The 26,825-nt window shown below is 32.5% G+C and overlaps 2 protein-coding genes and 1 long non-coding RNA gene across 3 annotated transcripts; 1 reads left to right on the top strand and 2 right to left on the bottom strand.

The window, feature by feature from the left end:
• Nucleotides 1–1,593: 1,593 nt before the first annotated feature.
• LOC129877792 (uncharacterized) lies at nucleotides 1,594–5,719 on the bottom strand. Its single transcript, XR_008763613.1, has 4 exons — nucleotides 5,633–5,719; nucleotides 5,448–5,538; nucleotides 4,795–4,842; nucleotides 1,594–1,914 (listed from the first exon to the last, which is right to left on the bottom strand). It is a non-coding gene; the product is annotated as an uncharacterized LOC129877792 (long non-coding RNA).
• A 5,020-nt stretch (nucleotides 5,720–10,739) lies between these two features.
• Nucleotides 10,740–13,882, top strand: LOC129877139 (cathecol O-methyltransferase 1). The gene is made up of 4 exons (XM_055952624.1): nucleotides 10,740–11,387; nucleotides 12,224–12,534; nucleotides 12,740–12,804; nucleotides 13,365–13,882. The coding sequence occupies exons 1-4, from the start codon at nucleotides 10,969–10,971 to the stop codon at nucleotides 13,659–13,661; spliced, it is 1,092 nt and encodes a 363-aa protein (XP_055808599.1). The 5' UTR covers nucleotides 10,740–10,968; the 3' UTR covers nucleotides 13,662–13,882.
• A 1,730-nt stretch (nucleotides 13,883–15,612) lies between these two features.
• On the bottom strand, nucleotides 15,613–18,724 carry LOC129877317 (protein CURVATURE THYLAKOID 1B, chloroplastic). The gene is made up of 6 exons (XM_055952804.1): nucleotides 18,333–18,724; nucleotides 16,780–16,910; nucleotides 16,597–16,683; nucleotides 16,420–16,482; nucleotides 16,031–16,068; nucleotides 15,613–15,922 (listed from the first exon to the last, which is right to left on the bottom strand). The coding sequence occupies exons 1-6, from the start codon at nucleotides 18,499–18,501 to the stop codon at nucleotides 15,865–15,867; spliced, it is 546 nt and encodes a 181-aa protein (XP_055808779.1). The 5' UTR covers nucleotides 18,502–18,724; the 3' UTR covers nucleotides 15,613–15,864.
• Nucleotides 18,725–26,825: the final 8,101 nt, after the last annotated feature.

The following is a 26,825-nucleotide window of genomic DNA, read 5'->3' as shown; positions in this document are numbered from 1 at the left end:
GAAAGTTGTAGGTAATAATGTTGTGGTTATTCAGAAATTTGAATCACCTAATTTGGACCATCTTATGAAAAGTTATGCCCAAATTACTTTAGGCATGAGAGAACATAATCAAAATACTTTTAGAACATGATCAAAATACTTTAGAACATGATCAAAATCTTTAGGCATGAGAGAACATGATCAAAATACTTTTAGAATATGATCAAAATACTTTAGAACATGATCAAAATACTTTAGTCATGAGAGAACATAATATAATCAAAATACTTTAGTCATGAGAGAAATAATTATGATCAAAATACTTTAGACATGAGAGATCATAATATAATCAAAATACTTTAGTCATTAGAGAATATAATTATGATCAAAATACTTTAGTAATGAGAGATCATAATATGATAAAAATATTTTTAGGCATGAGAGATCATAATATAATCAAAATACTTTAGTAATGAGAGAAATAATTATGATCAAAATACTTTAGGCATGAGAGATCATAATATAATCAAAATACTTTAAAACATTTTTATGTCTTCATATAAGGACCTTTCATTAATCATTAAAAAAAAAATTAATGCATTTAAGAGCCAACATAAACTAACATAAGATAGGTGATTAAACTTCAAATATTTAATAATCTATGCAATTAGAATCATGATATGAAAATCCATAAAGTTTCATGCTTGAATTAAATAGTTTTTTTTTTTGATAATTTATTTGGACTTCATGAATGAAAGGATCCATGAATCAATAACATTTTAAGGGGTGTTACACATATGTCCAACAATACCTCTAACTATTAGATTTAATGGGGCTAAGACAAGTTCCTAGCTCACCATCACTCATAATAGAAGAAATGCCATAATAAAATATCTTAACATATCATAAGCTAGAAAGATAAAGGAGTATTGTTCCCGGAACATGGGAACTCACCAAAAGTAGTCTTCAATGGAATATCAACTAGCCACGTGGAGGAGAACGAGGAGGAGCACCGATCCCTACATGGTGATATCATGTAGGCAAAAGAGTATGCGTTAGTACTTTGAATGTACTAAGTATGTAAGGATGCATGAACATTGAAGAAATATTATAACATTTATGTCATATGGAACATAATGTAATACATGCATAATAAATCATATGGATATCCTTTAAAACATTGATTTTGTGGGAAAATAACCATAACCGACATTTAAGACTATGCGAGCTATTATATGGAATCCAACATAACCCCCTACGTTGGCCGGGGAGACTACTTGCCAGGTAGAACTCCATCAACTTCATTCATTTCTTTAACTTTAACTTTAAGGGCTATTTATGGATTCATTAGCCTAAGCCTACAAGGGCCCCTATGTTGGCACATAGTTATTGAGACAAGGGGTTTCTACTAGGATTCCCTTACCGAATCCCACCTCAATAACCCATTCGGTGCTAAGTCAATCCCACGGAATAGTTTAATACTTCAAAATAGTCATGGCATATAGCTTGAGAATTCAAACATCATATTCGGTAGAATAGCTCATTAAAACATTTGGTAATTGTCACGACCCAAACCTAGGGCCTAGACGTGACATGGCGAATGAGGAACCCAAAAGTACCTCAAACAAGTCTCTTAGCATTTTTTTAGCCTTTCATAGGTAATGATGATAAATAGACAAGCAGAAATCATAATTATAAATCTTCAACTTACATATGTCCAACAATACCTCTAACTATTAGATTTAATGGGGCTAAGACAAGTTCCTAGCTCACCATCACTCATAATAGAAGAAATGCCATAATAAAATATCTTAACATATCATAAGCTAGAAAGATAAAGGAGTATTGTTCCCGGAACATGGGAACTCACCAAAAGTAGTCTTCAATGGAATATCAACTAGCCACGTGGAGGAGAACGAGGAGGAGCACCGATCCCTACATGGTGATATCATGTAGGCAAAAGAGTATGCGTTAGTACTTTGAATGTACTAAGTATGTAAGGATGCATGAACATTGAGGAAATATTATAACATTTATGTCATATGGAACATAATGTAATACATGCATAATAAATCATATGGATATCCTTTAAAACATTGATTTTGTGGGAAAATAACCATAACCGACATTTAAGACTATGCGAGCTATTATATGGAATCCAATATAACCCCCTACGTTGGCCGGGGAGACTACTTGCCAGGTAGAACTCCATCAACTTCATTTATTTCTTTAACTTTAACTTTAAGGGTTATTTATGGATTCATTAGCCTAAGCCTACAAGGGCTCCTATGTTGGCACATAGTTAATGAGACAAGGGGTTGCTACTAGGATTCCCTTACCAAATACCACCTCAATGCCTCATTCGGTGCTAAGTCAATCCCACGGAATAATTTAATACTTCAAAATATTCATAGCATATAACTTGAGAATTCAAACATCATATTCGGTAGAATAGCTCATTAAAACATTTGATAATTCAAATATGCAATAATTGTCCTTATTGCATAAAGAATCCATCATTCATATCATTTCATCATTCTTTCATTTCATAAGACTCTTCTTTTGATCATAAATATTGCTTTCATAAATATTCATTTGGAGTCAAAGCTTTCAAGTCAAACTTTATTAAAAACATAGTAAAACTAGGTGGGTTTAAATCACTTCAACTTACAAATATATATGTAAATAAATATACATAAATACTTTGAAATCCATTAATTAAAATCATGCTTTAAACAACCCACCATTAATTTCAAGAACCTTTAAAGAGATAAATAGAGAAATTACTTGTAAACCATCAATTCATATATATAAAATTATGTTGCATCAAAATAGAGCAATAATCATTAGTTTAACCATGATTTATGCTATTAAGAAAAATTAAGAATTAACATAAGAAAATATTACTTGAAATTAAGATATTTAATTGAAAGAGTTTTTGGACTACATGGGTGGAAGACCCATGGATAAATACCCACATAACTTAGAGTAAATCTTAAAGAAAATAAATATAATTTATCATATACTCAAAATAATTTAGGCATGAGAGTGGAAGGAATACTCTCATTGAAACCTTACATACCTGGAAACCGAAGCTTTAGTTGGTACCGAAAGACTTAATGAACACTCTTGAGTCCTAGCTTCTCTCCTTGCCGGAATGTTTTGTGTACTACCCGGAGTATATGAATCACCGGAATAGTATTTCTTCACTACTAAGAACTAAAACTATATTTGAGAATGTGTAAAGAAATGTATAAAGAGAAGATTTGCTTGAGAAAGCTTGATGAATAAAATGAGGAAATAAGGTGGGTATTTATAGGTGGGAAAGAGGGACCTAACAATAAATAAAATAATTATAAATAAAAAAATCTGAAAATTTAGTGGAATATATTGATGTCATGGATGATGTTAAATGGAGGACAATTTATGTCATGAGTGATGTCAAATGTATCTAGATCTTTCTATGGTAGGTGAAATGAGTTATCTTTGACAGAATACTCTTTTTGGGAGCTGCGTTTGAATAAGATAAATTCCTTATTAGGATTTGGTGTCTTTCTAAGAATTGTAGATATGGAAGTCTAGTTTCATATAGTTCAAGAATCAACCAATTTGGATAAACCTACAATGAGATATGATTTTTCTTCTATAAACACTCATTTCCATCACAGCATCCTACCTTACAAAATTTAATTTATTTGACCTACTTAACCTCCGAATCTTAAAATATAGTCTTCATAAAAGTTGTAGGTAATGATCTTGTGGTTACTCAGAAATTTGAATCACTCAATTTGGATATTCCTATGAAAAGTTATGACCAAAATACAGAGGTTGTATCATGTTTAGGCAAAAATTGAAACATCGTATACAACGTTTTTAGGGGATGTTACAGTAATTCAAATGAACTATCTCTCAAAAATTAAGACAATAGTCATAACAAGTACCTTTGGAGTATTCTTATAGTTTGCATTAAAGTAGCACTTTTGGAGTCATCTACTCATATCAAGGCGTAATAAAATATCTTTTGGAAGTCAAGAAAATGGCCATCTTAGTAGCCTTGAGAATGGGGCTTCCTTGGGATCACCCATACTTCATCTATTTATTTCATGATGTTCATATAAAAAAAAAGATTAACTTTACCTACTTACTACTTCCCAAGGTATAGAAAAAAAAAACTTGAGAGGCCATAGTTCAATTATTAGAAGGGTTCTAGCTTAAAGGAGTGAATAAGAATCATGCTTTATACCACAACCTAAATTATACCAACTTAGGATGATTGGAAACTTTCACATGAATCGAGGCAAAAGGACATAAGTTTTAGGAAATTAAAAACGTTAGCCATCTTAGTGTACTTAAGAATAAGAGCTTCTTGATGACTTTGTGCATTCTTCGTCCGTGACTTTCTATGGGCCATGCCAAAAAAAAGAAAGGGAATAGGCTTTACATACCCTCTACTTTCCCTCATAAAGTCATTATATACATATGTGCCGTGGAACGTTCGGCCCGATCCTTAGATAGTAACATATATCGTACTTGGCCCATCAAGGGACTCGATACCATAAACATTTCATCATAACATCATAACTTATGTAAAAACATGCAAAAAGAAGGAAAGGTAGCTTCACATACTTGCTACTCTCCATCGTATATAAGCCTTGAGAGGCAATAACTCAACTAGTACAGGAATTCTACCATCGAGAAGTAAATAAGACTTATGAGTCATACTTGGAGTTCTATGAATGGAATTATCCCCACATTTCGTATATCCATCACTTAAGGCTAAGACATGCCAAAAGAAAAGAAGATAGCTTTACATACCTTTTTCGGGATTAATTGAAATCCGGCTTGCCTTGATACCTCCTTAACCTATTGACATGAAAGTAATACTAAGATTAATAGACTTTCACTTTCCAATAGCCCACTCCACAACCAAATACTAATAGGATTCATTTCCTTATCCATTACCCCCGACTAGTTTGTTACTAGTTCCGATGCTACGGAAAATTGGGCAGCATTTCCCCTATAACTTCAACATCCCCGAGATTTCAACTCGGTCACAATGTCAACAACCATACCAACAACAACAACCAGCAAAATATTTACAAGTAATTCACTTCAACTTTACACAATACAAGCTCCAAACAACTAGCCCCAAACTACGATACAAAAATAGAGTTTTTAATCTTTATTTCACAAAATCTTTAACCATACCAAACGGAGGGTTGTGTGTCTGAAACCAGCAGCACCCCGGCCCTTTTTAAATCACTTTAAGGCCCTGCAACACACAACCCCACCAGCTGCACCCGCAGCCCCACAACGGCAACACAACACACGACTTACTACGACTTTAATTTAGCTTATTTTTTACGTCAAGCATCCTTGTGCAATTTTTCCACTTCCAGCATCATTTACTACATGTAATATACCTCATAAACTCATCATAAACTCCAGTTCAAAAGAGAAACTCTTACCTTTTCTGGAACTCATCAAACTCGTCAAAACTCGCCTCGGGATTTCATTTAGCGCAGCTGAAACTTCGGGGCTGTTTGGTAACGTTTTGGGCTGCTTCAAACCATAAATTTTCATTACTAATACCTTCATAACATCGTGGTATACCCTAGATAATTAATTTACGGAGCAAAAATGAAGAACTCACCTTTTTTTCCCTCCAAATCGTGGCTTTCTCCCTCTCTAGTTTCTTCTCTTCTCTTCTTTCTTGTTCTTGAATTTTCTAGAATCTTTTGGAAGAATTTGCAACTTAAGGGATAAGGATGACTAAAAGTCATTAACATATATATATAAAGGCTACTTTGTGAATTTTTCTTTTTGCCCTTAGCCTTTCTCAATATTTCCACACTATTAATGTTCATAACCAACTTGTATATTAAAAAATATTTTGGAAGATGGTCACTCCCTTAACTTCACCACGGCTACCTTAAAATATCCCACAGTATAAAATACGGGATATAACAATTATGCATTGCATTATAATAAATATTTTGCACTAATTGAAGGGTATAGTGATGCAAACTGGATCACCGGATCATCTAAAGTTAAATTCACAAGTGAATACGTTTTCACCGTTGGTGGAGGAGCAGTGTCTTAAAAATCATCAAAACAGACATGCATCGCCCGCTCTACAATGGAATATGAATTTATAGCTTTAGACAAGGCCGGTGAAGAAGCTGAATGGCTTCGAAATTTCTTTGAAGATATTCCATTTTTGCCCAAACCTTTGGTACCTATATAATACATTGTGATATCCAAGCGGCAATAGGTAGGGCAGAAAGCGTTATGTATAACGGAAAATCGCGTCACATTCGACGGCGAAACAATACTGTTAGACAACTACTCTTTAGTGGGGTTATCACTATTAACTACGTAAAGTCAAGAGATAACGTATCGGATCCACTAATGAAAGGCCTATCTAGAGAGAGGCTGTTGAAAGATTATCGAGGGGAATGGGGTTAAGGCCTATGACAAGTCATCATGGCAGTAACTCTACCTAGTAGACTGGAGATCCTAAGAACTAGGTTCAAAAAGATCAAATAAAGTTATGAATGACGGCTCAACATTGTCAAATAACTCAACCCATTCTCGTGATGATGACATTGTTCAGAAACAAGGATAAAATCTTAAGGCTTTTTAATGAGTTAATAAAGCATTAAAGTTTTTTTAATGATTATCTAAGTCTAGCAGAAAATGACTAGATAGTGTGTCTATAGGACTACGCGTTTAAAAATCACATATGTGAGTGCGAAGTGTAAGCCGCTTCAAGGGGAATGAAGGTAAAGGCCCATTCTCTATGCATTCACGAAATCAGGCAATGTTCATGGCTGAAACGAACACAACCGTGAGAACCATAGATGGTTGAGGGTTAATTGTGTGACTTATGTTGTCTAGTTATACAACAAAGTTCGACGGTTCAAAGATATCGCATCACCGATTGATTGAGTATATCCTATATAAGTTCACTATGAAAAGTTCAAAGGAAAACCTACTTATCCAGATGCAATTAATCTTCGATTGTATATCACACACTTATCCGTGCATTTCTTTATCTTATAGTTATTCCCCATTCATGTGGGGGATTGTTGGGTTTAATTGATAGGTTGAATGAGAAATGGAGGAAAAAAAGTGGAGAAAAAAATGAGTTGTTCCCTCTTGCTTTATGAAATAAGCATTTGTCTCACATAGGTGGTGGAAAGAAAATGTTTATTCCTTAAAAGTAGAAGCACTCCTTCATGTTGCTAAAGGGTCAAGAAAAGGGTCTCCCCTCGCGTCGTCGTTGTCGTCGCTCGGCTTCGGCTTCGGATTTGGTCAAATGATCTGATTGATTGATAATCTTTTTGGACCAAATTTCCTTTAATTGTAATTAATTATTATTTATTTAATTAATTAATTAATTAATTAAAAATCTCAACCCTTTTCTTTCTTTCTCAGAATAATTTAAAATATTTCCTTCCGAAAGGTTGCAACCTTTTCTGAAAAGTTGCAAATCTTTTCCCAACAGGCAGAATTTTCTAAAAGTTTGCAACATTTTCTGAAAAGTTGCAAGCAGGTTATATATTTCTGTTGATCTTTAGAATTGTTCCTTACGAAAAATTTCTGACAATCATCTTCTTCTTCTTTTCTACACTTCTTAAAAAAAATCGTGTGATATACTGTCTTCGAGTGGTTCACAGTCACCTTAAATTGTTGTACCGCTATTTTTGGTGAGTAAATCGTTCTATCCTGGGAGGAAAGATTCCAAAAACCTCGGGTACGTTGAGGGGGATAATTTCCTTAAAAACACACTGTGCATTCAGTGAGCTCGATTTTTGTTCTTACATAATTTTTCAGATACTGTTCTTATTTTTCGATTTTTGTTCTTACATAATTTTTCAGATACTGTTCTTATTTTCAGTTTCTGTCTTTTATTTTCAGAAATTATTGTTACTGTTTCAACGTTTTACAATACAAATTACTAACACTTAATTTCCTTAGTAATCCCAAGGTTCACAATTTTGTATGGTCCAATCCCTTGTTTCAAACCACCGCCTAGGTCTTTCGGCCTAAAAAAAAGTAAACTTGATCGATTTTAACCTATTTGCCTTAAGTTTCTTTTTTTTTTAAGCTTAATCGATTTTAACCTATTTGCCTTTAGTTTCTTTTGACAAATTTTATTGTTAACTAATATGACGATTTTTTCGATAAACATAACCCATAATTCCATCGGTACAATTTGTCACAGACATTTTGATCCATCATAAATGAACTTTTCACTAGATATATTTGATTAAATTTTGTGACCAAACATTCCTTTACATTCATTAGTAGCGATTTTTGTCACAACCACCGAATGTGTTTCGAAAAACTTTAGTAATATATAAACACGCCATTTAATTTAGTTTTAACTGAAATTTATGCCTTTTAAGTTTAAGTGTACACAGTAAAAAAGTTCAAAACTATAACAGCTCATCCAGACTTAATTATTAGATCTTACACAAGACATTTAGTTAATTATTATGGGACAATTAGTAGTGTGACAGTTCTCTAGTGGAATTTGGTTCAGAATAAAGAAAAGATTAATGTTTTATTAGGATTACTCTGAGTAGATATCTTTGCATCTAGAAAGTGATTGAAAAAAACAAATCTATTAATGTTAGGTGCAACAACTCTAAATCATCACAAAGAAAAAGCAGACTAAAAAAGAAAAATGGAAAATAAGATTTCAAGATTTAGTTGAACAGAGAATATATATATACCTTTTTTTTGCTATACCAAACAAAGATTTTTAAAAAGCAACATGTCTAATTGAAGACTATTTCTTGCAAATTTCAACCATAACTTATTAAGGAAAACAACTCACATTCAATGTATCTTCATATATACTGTGATCACTAAATAAACGTGTTAAATTAGTAATGCATTAATTTCTTACATCAAATTTTTGTTCAATTATAATAAATTAATAAGATCAAATGTATTTATTATCAAATTTCTTTATAACAATGTCCTTTGTCCATATATTTAATTTTTAGACCGCAGTCAAATGATATTATAGAGAATATTATAATATAATATAATATAAAAAAATCGGCACTAATAAAAAATTGATTATTACAATAAAATGTTACTAATAGATGATTATTATTATAGAAAGTTTTGATGTTTTTTCCCAACAAGCCTTACGAGGAGCCCTAGAAACTCTGAATATTTGTTTAAACAACGAGTTACATTTATGTATCATTAATGTCAATATTGGCATATTGGGAATAACAAAAAAATAACTGATTAATCTTATTACTGTAGATATTATTATTTTTTTCTTTTAAAAAGGAATAAAGAAAGAACCATGATAACCATTTAAACTAACTAAATTAGTCATATTATTCGTAAAAATATCAAACAATATAATAAAAAAAGTAAAAATTGTAAATATCAATAGGGTATACTTCAACTAGGCGATAACATTGCCTGTATTGCTAGGGTGAATTAGTAGAATTTGAAAGTGGTAAAATATCTAATCATTATAAAAGTCATTATAAGTCGAGAGAAAACGAACTTTATGTATTTAATTCATACAGTCAATCAACTATTATTATGTTAATATGATTGTTAGGTGGAGAAAACATATTATATGAAGAAAATGCTTGACAATTGTAAGCAGCCAGCAAACCAACTAATTCCCACATGCTTAAGTGACCCACTCTCCACTTTTTAGTGGACCAGTTCTGGTTCACTAACTTTTTTCTATACCACAAAGTCATTAATTTTTAATTCAAAAAGTAAACAAAAAAAAATTAAAAAGGAAGAAGAAAATTATACATACTTTAACCCATCACAGGTACAGTAAGCAACTGTATGAGATGACTGACCTGCATTGTGGTGGAGTGACAACACTGCTTCATTCTTAATCAAAAAATTTAGGTTTTTATTTTGGGTGTGGAGAAAATTTTGTTGAGAGTGTCATCTCCAAATGGGCCTTGTAATGCGCAATCCAAATGTAATCAAGATTCTAATGCGGATTTCGAACACCGAGCAAAAAATTAAAAAAAAATGTGCATAATGGAAGAAGGAAAAGGAGAAATCCACTACTTCATGTTATATTTTGACAACGAAAAATGATATTAGACAGACTTTAACGAATTCCAACCGACATAATAATATGAAAAGTGAATTTATGATTTAAAATTTATTTATTTTCAATAACAATTAATTTACAACAATAATTAGTTTCACAAACAAATATTTATACATATATTTAGTAATTCTGTAATATATATTTCTTCTGTCCTAAATTTATATGATTCTCTTTTTTTTTAATTAGTTAAAAAATGACACATTTCATATATATTAACAATTTTGTTTTAAAATGTCCATTATTTTTATTCTTAATGAAATGATTTATAACCCGACAAACATCTATAGATATTTTAGACCACAAGTAACAAAAGTCTTTCTATTTTTCTTAAATTTCGTGTCAAGTCAAACTACGTTATATAAATTAAGACAGGGGAGTACACAAGATTTGAATTAAAAACTATTGAATTTACGCAAACCAATACATTACCACTACTACAAAAATATGAAATTAGCTATGAGATTTATCGGAAATTTCCAGCTAATCTATTACTAAATAACTCTCAGCTAATTGAATTTTCTTATAATTCATCACTAATTCGTAACTAAATAAAATTAATATAATTTTTTATTATTTAACTATAAATTTTTATTTGTTACTAATTTCTTATTTTCTATAGCCTTTGCATATGGCTACTACATATAGAATGTCACTATGCATTTTAATTTTTTAATTTTTAAAAAAGAAAACAATGAGAAGCAGCCAGACAAATAATTCAACCAATATTCCCACCAAGAAACCAATGATGACCATTGTTTGACAAAACAACAATTGTTGAAACTTATAAAAAGGTACACTTACAACCCCATTGAGGCCTAACAAAACACTCCCTAAATACTCTTTAAGATAATTATTTTATTTTAGCTATGGGATCCTCAACAAATATCCAATTACCAACACAATCTAAAGATGAAGAACGTAACTGCACGTACGCGATGCAATTGTTGTCATCGTCAGTACTTCCCTTCGTTTTGAACTCAACGATCCAATTGGATGTATTTGAGATACTCGCGAAGGATAAGACCACTAAACTATCTGCTTTAGAAATTGTGTCTAAGATGACTACATGTAAGAACCCTGATGCAGCCACCATGCTAGACCGGATGCTTTATGTCCTGGCTAGTTATTCGTTACTCGATTGTTCCATTGTTGAGGAGGGAAATGGGGTGACGAAAAGGCGGTATGGTCTGTCAGGAATAGGGAAATTCTTTGTACGTGATGAAGATGGTGCATCCATGGGACCATTGTTGGCTTTGCTCCAAGATAAAGTATTCATTAACAGCTGGTGAGTTCTTTTCAGTATTAGTATTATTCTGTTTTTCCCCACTACCATTTTACAATTTTTCAAAAGATTCTAAGATTTTACCACTTGATGTGATATGATTGGAAGTACGAGTGCCACAATATCTAATTTTTGTGTAAATTTGAAGGTAGAATTTGTTATTTTTTTTTATTATATATATTTAAAAAGTACTATAGATCATACTTCATTCGTTTGAATTTATATGATGTATTTGATAAGGAATTTAAGAAAAAAAGAGAGATTTTTGAAATTTATGACTATAAATCATTTCATAAAGGATAAAATAAAAATTTTAAATTTAAATTGTTACTAAATATAAAAATGTATCATTTTCTTGACTTAAAAAAAGGAAAATAAATTATAAAAATTAAGACATAAAAAATAATAATTAACAATTTAAAATAATTAAAAGATATACTAAAAATTATGATTACAAAAAGTCCAAATAATAATTGTGTTACCCAAGATGGGATATAGGATAGGAGTACCACTTTTTTATTGGGTCAAATGTATATGGTCTATTCTAATAAAGCCTAACAAATAAGTATACATTACATCAAGAAAAAAAATCTTGAATATTCATGTTTTTTATACATTTTTTTTAACCGTTTATTTATCAAAAAAAAGAAGTGGTTTTTTGAACGGTACATAACTAGCCTTTTAAATGTGACATCAATTGTTAAGTAGACACTTTAATTATGTTAGTGACCAAATATTTAGATACTTTTTTTTTCCAGACATTTGTTTCTTAAACACTTTACGCTAACATGACATATCATGAAAAAACTTACTACTCTTTATTTAATTCTTAATGACAGGTTTGAATTGAAAGATGCAGTACTTGAAGGAGGAGTACCATTTGACAGAGTGCATGGTGTACATGCATTTGAATATCCAAAATTGGACCCAAAGTTCAATGATGTTTTCAATCAGGCAATGATCAACCACACAACAGTTGTCATGAAAAAAATACTTGAAAATTACAAAGGTTTTGAGAACCTCAAAACTTTGGTTGATGTTGGAGGTGGTCTTGGAGTTAATCTCAAGATGATTACATCTAAATACCCAACAATTAAGGGAACTAATTTTGATTTGCCACATGTTGTTCAACATGCACCTTCCTATCCTGGTATCTTATTTCTCTAATTCTTGTTTTATTATTTACTTTGATACTTTGGTCCAATTTTAGAGATTTACATTATAAACCGAGGGGTCGATTGGTTTGCAAATAAGTTATACAGAGATTATAATACGAGGTTTAATAATAACAAGATTATTTAATCGATATACTTTTTTTCTAAAATGAACTGAATTTGTAATGGTAAATATTGCAGGGGTGGAACATGTTGGGGGAGATATGTTTGAAAGTGTTCCACAAGGAGATGCTATTTTTATGAAGGTAATGTCCAAATCTTTAGCAGAGGCTCATTTTACGAGATACTTTTCTTTTTAGTCTATCCCAAAGAGAATAAAAGATTTTTCGTTTCGGAAACTATTTAATCTTAGTATTTCAATTTGACTCTTAATCTAGCCCAGAACCCACTTGAATGTTCATTATTTTACAAGAAAATGGAGAATAGAAAGACATGTTAGAACTTTCACTACCGCTCATTTAAAAGGATAATTTATGTACGGTATATATATTTGGCTTACATGTCGAAAGTCTTCTTTAATTTCTTGTTGCGTTCAGTCAAACACCATTGAGAAAATTTTATTTCACATAACTGGCGCAAGTTATGTGAGGCTTCTTTTGTTTCACAAATGAGCGAACCCAAATCCTATACTTTTGGGTTCACAAACTTTGGGTCGACCAATTTGTAAAATAAAAAGATGCCTTGCACAACTTGTGTCAGCTAGAACTTAACTAATTGCATAAGCTTGCATTCCTATCCTTCCCCAATGATATCTAATTATCTATAACCTGTGATTAACAATGACATTGTGTTTATTGATGAAAAGTGGATCCTTCATGACTGGAGTGATAGTCACTGCCTCAAGTTGTTGAAGAATTGCCACAAGGCTCTACCAGACAACGGAAAGGTGATCGTTGTGGAGGCCAATCTACCAGTGAAACCTCATACTGATACTGCGGTGGTTGGCGTTTCACAATGTGATTTGATCATGATGGCTCAAAATCCGGGAGGCAAAGAGCGTTCTGAACAGGAGTTTCGAGCTTTGGCAAGTGAAGCCGGATTCAAAGACGTTAACTTAATATGTTGTGTCTGTAATTTTTGGGTCATGGAATTCTACAAGTAGATTTCCATAACCCACTTGCTCTTATGAATATGCAATTTTATGGATTTCTAGGACTGGAATTTGCAACATAGCCCAGATTGAATGTTTGACATTGATTCCTAATGGTATTTATTTTACTACTTGTTTGTTTCTCTAGTATGAGAGGATGTCATTGTAACTTTTGTCCAAATTACATTGATATCCTAGTATTCCTAATAATATTTATATATTCCTCTTTTCCATTTGATGTGATACCTACCTTTTTAGTTCGTTTAACAAAAGAGTGACAGCTTTTTGTATTTGGAAACAGAAATGTCATGACATGTTTAACACCACGAATACTAAAAGTTTCTACATCCACATACAGGCTGTTGGGACTAAAATAGCAACTTACTCTAGTATGATTAAAGTTTCTATAACGCCTATTTCTGCCAACCATCACATAAAGATTTGTTGAAGACACAATTCAGTAAGAGTGTGCTATCTCAAACCATTAGATATTAAGATGAGATGATCATACGATTCAACATGGTATCAGAGTAGGCAGAGGTTCGAGATTTGAGTCTCCCACTAACTATTATCAAAAAGAATTTGCTTTGCCCATGAAAAAGAATAAGGCATGCACATGAAGGGTATATGAAAGACATAATAGTAAATGCATTAAAGACATAACTTGTTCCACACTTGTGGGGAAGGAGAAGTTAAACGCATATATCTACTAGTTAATGATGTTTCTATTCATAGTTTTGTGGGGGACACTCCAACTCAAATAAACTTACGTGTTCACAATGAAATTGTGTTTTGGCTCAAGAACAAAGATCCAAACAATTGACTTGTGTATGGAAACAGGATTACATGTTGCTCTAGAATTTTGCATTGAGCTAGTACAGCTTTGCTGCCAATTCAGGAGAGAACATGCAGAAACACCATTTGGATTTACAAGTTTGTTTCTGTTTGGTACACAAATTGTTAGAAGATTTATGATTATGTATATGGGTTCTAGATTCTGAGGTAGATGTATGGGCATAATAGCAAATAAGATTAGGAGTAAAGATATTCGGGACACGGTAAGAGTGGCTTCCTTGGTGGCGGTGGACAAAATGAGGGAAGCGAAGTTGAGATGATTTAGGCATTTGAAAAGGAAAAGTGTAGATGTCTCAGTGAGGAGGTGCAAGAGGTTGACAATAGTGGGTGTTCGGAAAGGTAAAGGTAGGCTGAAGAAGTATTGGGGAGGTGATTTGAAAGGATATGGCGCATCTTGAGCTTGCCAAGGACACGACCTTAGATAGGAGGGCTTATAAGTCCCAGATTAGAGTAAAAGATTAGTTCGTAGTTGAGCGCTCTGGCTTTCCTGTGGGATAGGCTAGGTGATTGTATCTCTTACTTTCTTATTAATAGTGTTAACACTATTCTCATAGTTTCTTGTTCTTTGGTTATCACACTATTTCGTTGTTGTACTATTCAATTTTTTTCCTATATGCATGTACTGCTTTCCATATTACATTATTTACCATATTACGTTATTTCAATATTATTAGTTCTTTCATTTCCATATTTCCTTTTTCAAACCGCTTTGAGATGCTTTACTTGAGTCAAGGGTCTATTGGAAACCATCTCTTTATCTTTACAAGATAGGGGTAAGGTCTACGTACAATCTATCCTCCCCAGGCCATACCTATGGGATCACACTTGATATGTTGTTGTACTTGGGTTCAAGATTCTAATCTTTTTAAGTTGTTGGGTTCTAAATAGATAATCTGTACAAATTCAATTAACTTTTGAAACAAACATGGAGTTTGAGCCAAAGCTACTGGGTGCCGCTGAACCCATAGTCAACATTCTTCCTCCGGCCCTGCTAGGAAGAGTCATTGCCTCGTAACGATTTAAATGTATAGCTATTGGACTAAATAACCATAGTAACATGTTTTATTGTACAAGTTCTTTTAAGCCATTGAATTAGCAAAGACATGGATTTACTAGAAAGCATTGATATACATTAACTTCCAACTGCTAAAGAAAACACATTGAAGGTGAGGAAATGAAAAGACAATGTACAGATAAGCACATATATAGACACAGTTCAGTTGGGTTTTAATCTGTTAGAATAAAAAGATAGCAAAAGAACGAAGCAGAGTTTACATTTTGAAGAGCAAAGCTGCAAGATTGCTCAACTGAAATCTATTTTGATCATGTCTCTGCAGCAGCATCGGGACTCTGTTTTCTTTTAGCTGCTCCCAAGAATATCATTGTATAAGTCCTTGATCTTTGCTATCAAAGCTTCTCTGTTAGCGGCAAAAGGTAATAAGAAGAGAGGTAAGCTAGGATGAACACAAAGGTATGAACAATAAACTTAACTTCCACTAGTTCATATACAACGAAACAGGAATTACCTGTCGGGTTTGAAGATCAAGTTCTTGTAGGCAAACCACTGCAGAGGAAGGGCAGATCCAAAAAAAAAAAATGTAAATGAGTTCAAGATAACATGGAGATCGAGCACATAGTTCAAAGCTTAACCAAAGAAGTATTGATGAAACCCGATGCTAATGCCTATGGAATATGGTTCAAAGAAAAGATTTAACTTGAGCATAACGTTTATTTTTTACCCTATCAGTGTAATTATTGATTATAGCAGGCTACCTACTTTATTTTTCAGGTTACAAAACACATAATACAAAAGGTAAAGGCTATGAGATCTAGAAGGAACTAATTTCCACATATCTTTCAACTTTTGAGAAAACACAGAGTGTAGTGGCTAAGAGTGACAAATATTTCAACTTACACCGGTGTAACCAATTCCTACAAGCTCAAGAACACCAGGAATCAAAGGAAGCCTGTCAATTGCCTGCCATAATTAAGCAAGTCCATTTGTCAAGTTTGCAATAGTTTCCAATACCTGGACTAAAATGGGAACCAAAAGGTCCTAAGCTAGCAATTAGTAGCTAGTAAGTAGCAATACCGAGACCACTCCAGTGGAGCTCCAAAGCAGAATAAATGCAGCAACACCCAATGAACTGACTGCATACTTATCATCAACTTTGTCCCACTGAAAGAAGAAATCAGATAGGCATCAAGATTCAGGAGGAGCAAATAAAGAAACAAGTAAAGTTGAAAAAGCTAGTAGTACATATTATGCCCTTACAACTTCTTGAATCTTTTGGACAAACTCTGATGGTAGCTCAGTGGTTGCCGTTTCAGCTGTTGTGGTCTCTGCTGTGGCAACTTCTCCGGTTGATGTTGCCATTGCGGCCACATTCCTTGCAATTTTTCTACCTGCATCACAGCACATCCACGTCAAAGAAATTACAAAGGTATGAAAGAATTTGAACATCCAACGCAAAACCTTAAGGCAATGAGTGAGTGGAGTAGTCAACATTCTCTAACAAAAGACACTATCAACTTTCTAGTGTAAAGTGCGAGGTACTTCCACAGTTCTAATTTACACATTTTTTTCTTTGACTGTTTGCTCTAATATGTATCTTCGCAACTATTACAAAGATCAAACTATATTTTTAACTATGTTTTTGTTACTGTCGATAATATTACATAAACTAACATTTTAAACTATGCTTTCAATAGAGCAGCCCATACAACAGAGAAGCTACTTTCTTATTATTGGATTGAAAAGATCCTCCATCTATAGCATAACCATATCGATGTCGGTAATTAGACTAGCACTCTCTTCTCGGATATTCAGATTAACTAGTTGTAACATAGTTGACTATCTACTATCTATGTCAATTGTCATGCCTTGGCCAGTGAAATTATAATACTATTTGTAAATCCATGTTTGTTTCACAATTTTGTTCATAATTTCAACTTTAAGAGTAAATGGTTCAACATAACCTTTAACGAAAAATGAACCTTCAAAAATCTCGTGTTTTATTTTCAAATCTCTTGCTTGTAAAACTAAAGATTGCTCGCCAGATTCACTATAAAACTAAAAAAAGAGAATTGTAATGGGCCACAAAATGAGTTGATCCTAAGAGCATTTCAAATGAAATAATGGTTTACGAAGTGAATTTTCATGTCAAAACACAATTCTAACTTTTGAATTCTCTCACTTTAACCTCAAATACTTGTTTATTTCTTTAACTTCAACCAAATGTCCAAACAGGAATACATTGCATTGAAAGAGTCGAAATACAATCATAAATCGAACAGAGTCAGTTCAAGTCTTGAGCAAAAAACTAGATGAACATGCTCTCACATTCAAATGCCAAGACAGTGTTTTACCACGAGGTGATTTCTATCCATCTATCTAGAGTTAATGATACAAGGTAGCAGTTCTGGAACTAGTCGAGGCATAAAAAGCTGACCCGAACACCACATATATAATATGGAAGGAAATTAGGGGGCGTTTGGTATGCAGGATAAAATGGGATATCCTAAGATAACACTATAAATCTAGTACCAAACTTAACAGTGATATCCCACCTTATACCATCAAACTTAGGATTATTTTATCCGTCTCCATCCAAACACACAGTATAAATCTAATCTCAAATTAATACTCTCTCCGTTTCTTTTTAATTGTCATATTGAGAATCAATTTTACTAATTTTGAAAGGCTAAATTAGATTAGCTTAATTTGATATTTTAAAATAATATTTAAATACGATACAAAAAGTACTATAAATTGCCAAAAAAAATTCAAATCAACTTTAAGTCATCAAGGGTTAGAATGTTACTTACAGTAGGCAGTGGTTCTGGCAGCACGGCTTTGGACTGCCGGCGGCGGCGGAGGAAGGGTGGGTAGTGTCACACATTGCGACGATGCCGCGGCGGAGGACTGACGAGTTGTCTTGCCGTCGACTAGGGTCGATGAAGATGAGAGAGAAAATGGGGAAGTTGTTGAGGCCATTTGCTTTTCTCACTTAATTCAAAACTCCCCAAAACAAAAACAAAAAACTAAACAAGATTTTTTTTTCCTGATTGAGCACCAAATAAATGGCTAATTTTGAAATTTTAAGAAGTAAATATTTATTTATTTATTTCTGAAAAAATAAATTTTGGGATATTTTTATAAAATATTTATTGTCAAAGTGTAAGATTTCTTGGACCTATCAAAAGTATTAAGAACCACACATTTTTGTCCTTGCGGGATGAACCCTATCATCATCTGCTCTTTTTATCATCCATATGGACATTACTTACATAGCTATTTGGATAGGGGATTTATGGTGTTATTTCATTGGACATTTGGGTTTTGTTAAACGTGTTTGAGAAAATTTCGTAAATAGAATTATTTGTGTTTATAATGATAATGAAATATATTGTATTTGTGCATATAATAAGTGTATATACATATATATAATATATGTATTTAGCCTAATATGATGTGAAATACATTGTATTCGTGCGCATAACAAGTGTATCCGCATATATATGATATTTATGTGTCACGATCTAAATTGGGTCATGAGTGGCACCTACATTAATCCGACTAAGTGATACCAGAAAAAGACAAGCATTTAAAGATGGGGAAACAATTTTAAATAATAGTTTAGACTGAGTTCCTATAAACTCAGAAAATTAATCAAACAAATAAATATTAATATGTAAAAATTAACTCCAAGAACCTGAAAGTCATTGTACCAAAACTACTAAATAAAGGGTCTAAGATATGTGGTGCAACCCCGAAAACAATAATATAAAACAGAGTCTGAAAGGTCTAAGTCCAAAGGAAGAGGACTATGACTGAGAAGAATCCACTGTAGCCTGAAAGAATTGGCTCACCCTTGAATTCGACAAGTCAATGATCTCCTAGCTGAAGTCTGTCAGCAGCCACCTGAAGATGCCTTGTACTCAATAAAAAAAAAGCAAGTGCAGTATCAGTACATACCACAACAATGTTCTGGTAGGATCACGCGGCCAGTCCAATAAGTGAAATATATACAAGTAACCATAACATAGTAAAACAAACATATACAAAAACACATTACCAACTATCATTTCATGAGCAATATACAGTTTCAAAGTGTCAATCTCAAATACAATAGTCAACAATGATCATCTCATGAGACCCATACCCAAACTGTTAGTGTGTCGGCATGACACCTGATCCAATATTTCGTGTGTGTCGGTGTGACATCTAATCCAATATGTACCGGCGTGTTACCTGATCCAATATGTGTCGGCGTGAAACCCAATTCAATATGTACCGGCGTGGTATCCAATCTATTATGTGTCGGCACAACACCCGATCCAATAACCATCATCACAATCACAATCACAATCATAGTGAATAGTTCACACACTTGCACAGTCAAATAAAAGGTTGATTGCATGTAATTGGTTACAATAGTCATTTAATTAGATTCATTCCATCTTTCCCTATTCACATACATGCATGCAATATTATCAATACAGTTAACAGACATACTTAACACATACAAGAAAGTAAATCATTACCTACCTCGAAACCAAGCCTGAATACCCTTAAAGAACCTGTGCTTTCCCCTTCAGGGGTTTCTTGACTTGTTCTTGGTCTAAAACAAATAATTAATGCAAAAAATAGTGACAATTGCCTAATTTACCCTAATTATACAAAAATAAGGAAAAAGGGTCATATTTGTCTTTTTACTCTCACAAATAGGTCATATTTGTCCTTCATTGTACTTTTCAACATTTTTGCCCTTTTCATCCAACTTTAGGATCATATTTGCCCTTGTACTATCAAAAAGGATCATATTTACCCCTATGCGTTAAATCCTCAAGTCATCAATATAATTGCCCTTGTACTATCAAAAAATGTCATATTTGCCCCTATACTCTAAAAAATATCATATTTAACCATACGCTATTAAATCCTCATGTTCCACCTTAATTTTCTTATATAATTTATGGAACATATTTTTTTCCAATTATATATATTAGTCCATTTATTGAAAAAAAAGTAGAGAAAAATATATTAGCACATTTATTAAATAAGTTATTCACCCATTTATTAAATAAGTTAGTAAATTAATTGAAAAAAATACGTTTTGGATAAATAAATTATTAGCCCATTTATTAAATATTTATTAAAAAATATGTCCAAGAAGATCCACATATCCGTATATATGAATTCTCCGAGAAATTTTTCTCCCTATTAATTTACTAATTTATTTAATGAATGAGATAATAACTTATTTAATAAATGCGCTAATATATTTTTTCCATTTTTCCAATAAATGAACTAAAATATTTAATTGAAAAATTATGTCCCATAAATTACATAAGAAAATTAAGGTGAAACATGAGGATTTAATAGCATAGGGGTAAATATGACCTTTGTTTAGAGTACAAGGGTAAATATGACCCTTTTTGAGAATACAAGGGCAAATATATTGATGGCATGAGGATTTAACGGCGTAGCGTAAATATGACCCTTTTTGAGAATACAAGAACAAATATGACCCTAAAGTTGGATGAGGAGGGCAAATATGTTTAAAAAGTATAACGAAGGGAAAATATAACCTATTTGTGAGAGTACAAGGGCAAATATAACCTTTTCCCCTAAAAATAATAACCCTTGACCAAGTTCATGATCCTAACACCCAACTAGGGCTTTTCCCACCATTAATTTCAAGCCAAAATCTTCCCCCAAGTTAATTCCTATATATTCTAAGGATTAAGAATCAAATTATATGTTAGAGGAATGGATTAATTACCTTTACCGAAAAGATTGGTGGAAAAGTTGGAAAGAAATCGGCGTAGGTCGTCCTTTGCTCTCCAAAAATGAAATTTGCAAAGAAATAACGTTTTTGAGACTTTTCTCCATTTTTGTTTGTGACTGGCCCGCCATAGCGCGAACAACCCACCATAGAAGGAATAATCTCGTCGTGGCGGGTTGCACAAAGACAGAAACTTGGAATTTGACTCTCAAGACCTCATTTCACAACACACCCTCAATCCTTGACGTTTCAAAATAACTCTTTCACGCCAAGATCAATTACGGGAGTTTTACTCACTTGAATTTGATTCCTTAAAGCCGTACAAACTCCTTAATGTCTTAAATATCAATTCAAATGATCAAACTCCTAATTTAATCACCTATCCATTACCGAATTATTCCAGACCCCACCTGAATCAGATTTCATCCATGTCTGGCCTAGGCTCAAAATTCTCAAGTTATTGCTTAGAAGTTTTTTGGCCCAAATTCTTTTCCTATTGGCTTATCCATAACGATAGGAACAGATCGTTATATTATGTAATAAAATATATCGTATCTGTAACCTAATAGCAGTTAAATACATTGTATCCACGCACATAATAAGTGTATCCTCTCGTATATAATATCTTTGTCTAATTATATCTGAATGAATAAGTGTTTCCGTGTGTATTTATTATCTACTATAAGACCTCAATATTTTTAAAGTACCACTATAAAAGGTAATTCAGGAATTGAGTTAGTTAAGCCGCATGTTTTTTTCCTTCTTTTATTATAGACTAAATATACGATAGCCCCTTAAACTTGACAACTTTTATAAGATAGTCACTCAAAATTAGCTTGCATTTGGACATGTGATATGAAAGTCATGATTTCAAATCAGTATTTGAACATGCGATATAAGATCATAATTTGAAATCACAAATTCTCCAAAAAAAAACAAATGATTTGGGACTTCAGTCTCCAAATCATGATTCAAATATTTTAAAATATAAAACTTGACCCATAAGTTTATATTTTTTAAGAATAAAAGGATCCACCATTTTAAATTTTATATAAAAGGTTCATGCTCTGAATGATGAGATTGTATGTATTATGTGGAAGAATTATGTTAAAGAATAACAAGTTACTACTTGCTACTATTATTGATTAGTGGATCTTTATAAAATTATATATATTTAGAAGCTTGTGATCACAAATATTCATTTATAAATGAAACATAGAAATATGTGATTTATCAATGTGACGCCTAGAATATTTCAATATTTTGTTCATACATACCTAAGACAAGAACGATTCATTTATTTTCCTGATTTCACAAAAGATTATGATTTGCTCATTAAGTAAGATTGTATAAAAATTGAGTAAATTTTAATAATTTTCAAATTTTGTGAAATTTTCATATTTATGAGAAAATAATAACTTAAAAAAATTTAAATTGCATGTCCAAACAAAATTTTTCAACTTTAAACAAATTTAATTTCAATTATGACTTCAAATCATGATTTTTTTATCACATGTCCAAATGGGCCTTCAAACAATGACTTAATAGATACTTGTATTTGGTAGTACTTGCCAAGTTTAAGGGGCTAAGTTTGAGTGAATATCATACGTTGTTTGATTGAATATGAAATCTACAATTAAAAAAGAATTAAAAATGTCCATGACATAATGAAAATAGTTTAACTTTGCATTACTTTCATCTGTTGGATCCACATTGTCCTTAATGTTAGTTTTTGAGTTAAAATGTCCTCTTTCACCATTTGACTTCAATTGTCCTTAATGTTAATTTTTGAACAAGAAATACTCATTCTTTTAACGAAATTATTAGATGGCACATGTGAAACTTCAAATAGGTGACACTATTAGTCCATGTGACCTAAACTCGACTCGTTTGGATTAACTCAAAAATAATTGAAAATCTTTTGTTCGTTCACATTCTTTCAAATTCAGCCCTAGAAATTTCGAACATATAAATTTGGATGGTCAGTTATGATTGGGTCTCAAATTTGATCTCGAGCATATTTATACACTTAAATATCATATTTTATCCATATTTTAGCTAAATTTTGAAAATTAATTCACGTATATCCATGTCTTTTGAGCATAATTGATGTGGTGGGTAAGCTAAATTACGTGATTAAAACTAATATGTAATTAGATATGTTTCGGGTTAAAATGCCGCAAGAATTGATCCAAATTGACATTCGATCCATCTAGATCAACTGAAACTATAGTCATAAGTGGACATTTTTATCATTGGTGGATAAATTGTATCTTGAAAATCATCCAAACAGGCCTGCATCAACACTCTATAGTGGAATCTAAGTTAGTAGCTTTAGTTGAGGTCGATGAAAAGTTGAATGACTCTGGATAACTCAAAATATTTGGCACTAATATGCATACATTGCGAATCAAGCAACAATAGAAATGGTTAGGAGTGTTATGTATAGAAAAATACCGTCACATTCAACAAAGACATAATATTGTTAGATGACTATCTTAAGTGACATTTTCACAATTGACTATATAATGTCAAAGTATAATGTGTCGATCCACTTATAAAAAAGTATAACTGGAGAGGCAGTCGAGAAACCATCAAAGGAAATAAGACTATGACCAAAGTCAAGTCAACATGACGGTAACTCTACCTAAAAGACTAGAGATTCCAAGTTAAGTACAAAGAGAAAAATAAAGTTATGATTGACAATTCAACATTGTCAAAATAAAATATTGGTCCAGTCTTATGATGAAGACAATGTTCAGTACCAGGATAAAGCGTCAATGTTTTTTAATGATTTTCAAGTTTGTTATGAAATTATCAGATAGTGTATCTACAAGATTGCACGTTTAAGAAGCACATATGTAGATGTGAAGTGTAAGCAGCTTCAAAAAAATTTTGTAAGGCCAATTCTTTGGACACTTATGAGATCAAGTAGTATTGATGGTTGAAACGAACAAAAAAGTAAGAATCACATACGATTAAATGATTGATTGTGTGAATTATGATTGTCTAGGTATACTCCAAACTCTAATGGTTCAAAGATATTAAATCCACTGATTGATCGATTATATCCGACATATGTTAACTACAGAAGATTTAGAGGAAAATTCACCTTTTTAGATGCGATTAACTTTTACAGCGAATCACTCAATTTTTTCATGTATATTTTCATCATATAGTCATTTCTCATTCACGTAGGGTTTTAAGGTGTGAATGAAAAATAAGAAAAACACCTTTCTGTTTTACCCTTTCATTGTCTATAAAAATAGTAGTCTTACCTCAAATTTAAGACATCAAAATCTGAATTATTTGTCATCTCAAATTTTTTCTCTACATTTGTTTTCAAAACAAAAATATAGTTGAGTCACGTGATTTTCTCCGACATTTGAGTTCTTTGCAGTTCTAAAATTTGAAGTATCATTATTACATAAATATATTTCTCTTTTATCCTATGAGAAATTTGTTGGGTATTTGTCATGAGTTTCTTATCATAATTATGTTTTCTTTTTTCTAAAAGAAAATACACAAAGTTTCATATTTGGCTGGTCTTTTCTCTTGTAGGAAAAAGCTTATGACTTTATAAATAGAGATTTATCTTCTAACTTGATAGAATTCACTGTATGGGGAGAATTTGTGAGACAGGAGTGTTAAACATAACACTTGTGTGAACCTCTTTTTATTCTGAGTGAATTGTCTGAGGTTATTTCTCGCGATATTTTGTACTCTCTTTTATATTTGATTTTTAGATGGAGGGGAATATAATTAAGATGGTGTGTTTAAATGGGGGTAACTAAAATATATGAAAAAGCAAGATGAAAGATGTATTGTTTTTGAAGAAGATGTTTCATCCCGTATTTGTTGCTCATAAATTCGAGATTATGATTGATGAAAATTGACACATCGGAACCTTACTTGAGGTGTCTAAAATGAACAAAGCTTATTTAAGGTGTCTAAGTGAAAGTTGGTGCCAACTTTAGAGGGCCACCGATGGGTTCCGCCAGAAAAGAAAGTGCTGAAAAAAGAAGAAAGTTGGGGGTTGGGGTGAGGGGCGGAGGAAAGAGGGCTGATGGAGAAGAAGAAAGGTGTGGGTAGGTAGATGGGTGGGTGGATGAGGGAGGACTGAAGAAGATATTTTTTTAAAAAAAATTGTTTAATTAATTTTTTAAAGTAAAATATTGTTTTAACTCGCTTTCAAACGCGTCTAATCACGCATATTTTCAACTCATCAATATTAATGTCATATAAGCTTGGTCAATGGTCAGAGAAGTTTAAACTATTGTGTTCTGATGAATTTAAGGGTTTAGTTGGCAAAATGATGAATATGAGGGTTCAACTGACAAACGGAGTCAAGTACAGAGGTCCTCCAGGTCATTCCGCCCAATTTTAATAATGAAATACAAAGGTTTTGGCTTCGTAATACTCTACCAGATTCTTGGGAAGCTCTTCGTGTTTCTTTAACAAATTCAACTCCAGGTGAAAAGGTGATTATGAAATATGCAAAAGGTAGTATCAGAGCCAAATTAAAAAGAATTGTTTATTTTAGCGGTCCAGTTCTAGCCGCAACCTATTGATAGTAATGACAATTTTTGTTGGAAAATTTTTATCAGAGAAGTTCTCTATGTCGAGACATAGATTTAATGGAGGAGATTTCAAAAAAGATTATGTGACCAAGGTGGAGAAAATTTATTTTGTCATAAATTCAGGCCAAGGGAAAGATTATTGGGTATTTACCGTCAGTTTCTTATCATGATTGGATTTATTTTCCTAAAATGAAAAACACAAAATCTTCATATTTCGCTAGTCTTTTCTCTCTTGTAAGAAAAGGTTTATGACTTTATAAATAGAGACTCATTCTTTCTAACTTGGTAGCATTTACGTTGTAGCCTTAAGGGCTTTGAGAGTTTGTTTAGGGGGAGAATTTGTGAGACACAAGTGTTATGCTAACACTTGTGTGAACAGCTTTTGTCATGACCCCGATCCATCGTGATTGATACCCATACTAACCCTCCGATGGAAGAACTACTATTTCAGTCCAACTAACAACAATCGCAAGAGATAAAATGAATTAAGGTTGTAGAAGTGAGTTTAAATACTTAGAATAAAACTGAGTTTCCATAAACTCAGTAAAGCTAGTCAACAACCCAAAAGATGCAGAATTGAACACCTATGACCTGAAGGTTGATGTACCAACCAAAACTCTAAACAAAATAACAAGTCTAGGAAAGGCGATACAACCCCAAAAGCCATAAAAATAATTAAACAAAGTCTTTGTCATGAAAGAAGGACTAGAACAAAGAGAGCTCATGACAGCCTGAAAGAACTAGCGCACCCTTGAACTCTAGCAGCTAGTGGTCCTCTATTCTAGGTCGCTCAACAGCTGTTTAAATATGTCTTGTACTCAACAAAGATAGAGCAAGTATAGTATTAGTACACAAAGACAACAGTGTACTGATAGGATCATGTGGCTAGCCAGTAAGCGAGACATGAACAAGTAAATACAACACAGTAAGCACATATATATGCAAAAAAG

The sequence above is a fragment of the Solanum dulcamara genome, chromosome 12 (assembly GCF_947179165.1).
Source record: "Solanum dulcamara chromosome 12, daSolDulc1.2, whole genome shotgun sequence".
In the NCBI taxonomy this organism is placed as follows: Eukaryota; Viridiplantae; Streptophyta; class Magnoliopsida; order Solanales; family Solanaceae; genus Solanum; species Solanum dulcamara.
This window is presented reverse-complemented; position numbering and strand designations above follow the sequence as displayed.

Excerpts from the sequence above, each read along its gene's own strand:
- LOC129877139 (XM_055952624.1), top strand. The coding sequence starts at position 10,969 with ATGGGATCCTCAACAAATATCCAATTACCAACACAATCTAAAGATGAA. Across the intron at positions 11,388-12,223 it reads AAAGTATTCATTAACAGCTG|GTTTGAATTGAAAGATGCAG; the intron begins GTGAGTTCTTTT and ends TCTTAATGACAG. Across the intron at positions 12,535-12,739 it reads ACATGCACCTTCCTATCCTG|GGGTGGAACATGTTGGGGGA; the intron begins GTATCTTATTTC and ends TAAATATTGCAG.
- LOC129877317 (XM_055952804.1), bottom strand. The coding sequence starts at position 18,501 with ATGGCCTCAACAACTTCCCCATTTTCTCTCTCATCTTCATCGACCCTA. Across the intron at positions 16,684-16,779 it reads TCCAAAAGATTCAAGAAGTT|TGGGACAAAGTTGATGATAA; the intron begins GTAAGGGCATAA and ends TTCTTCTTTCAG. Across the intron at positions 15,923-16,030 it reads TTGATCTTCAAACCCGACAG|AGAAGCTTTGATAGCAAAGA; the intron begins GTAATTCCTGTT and ends TGCCGCTAACAG.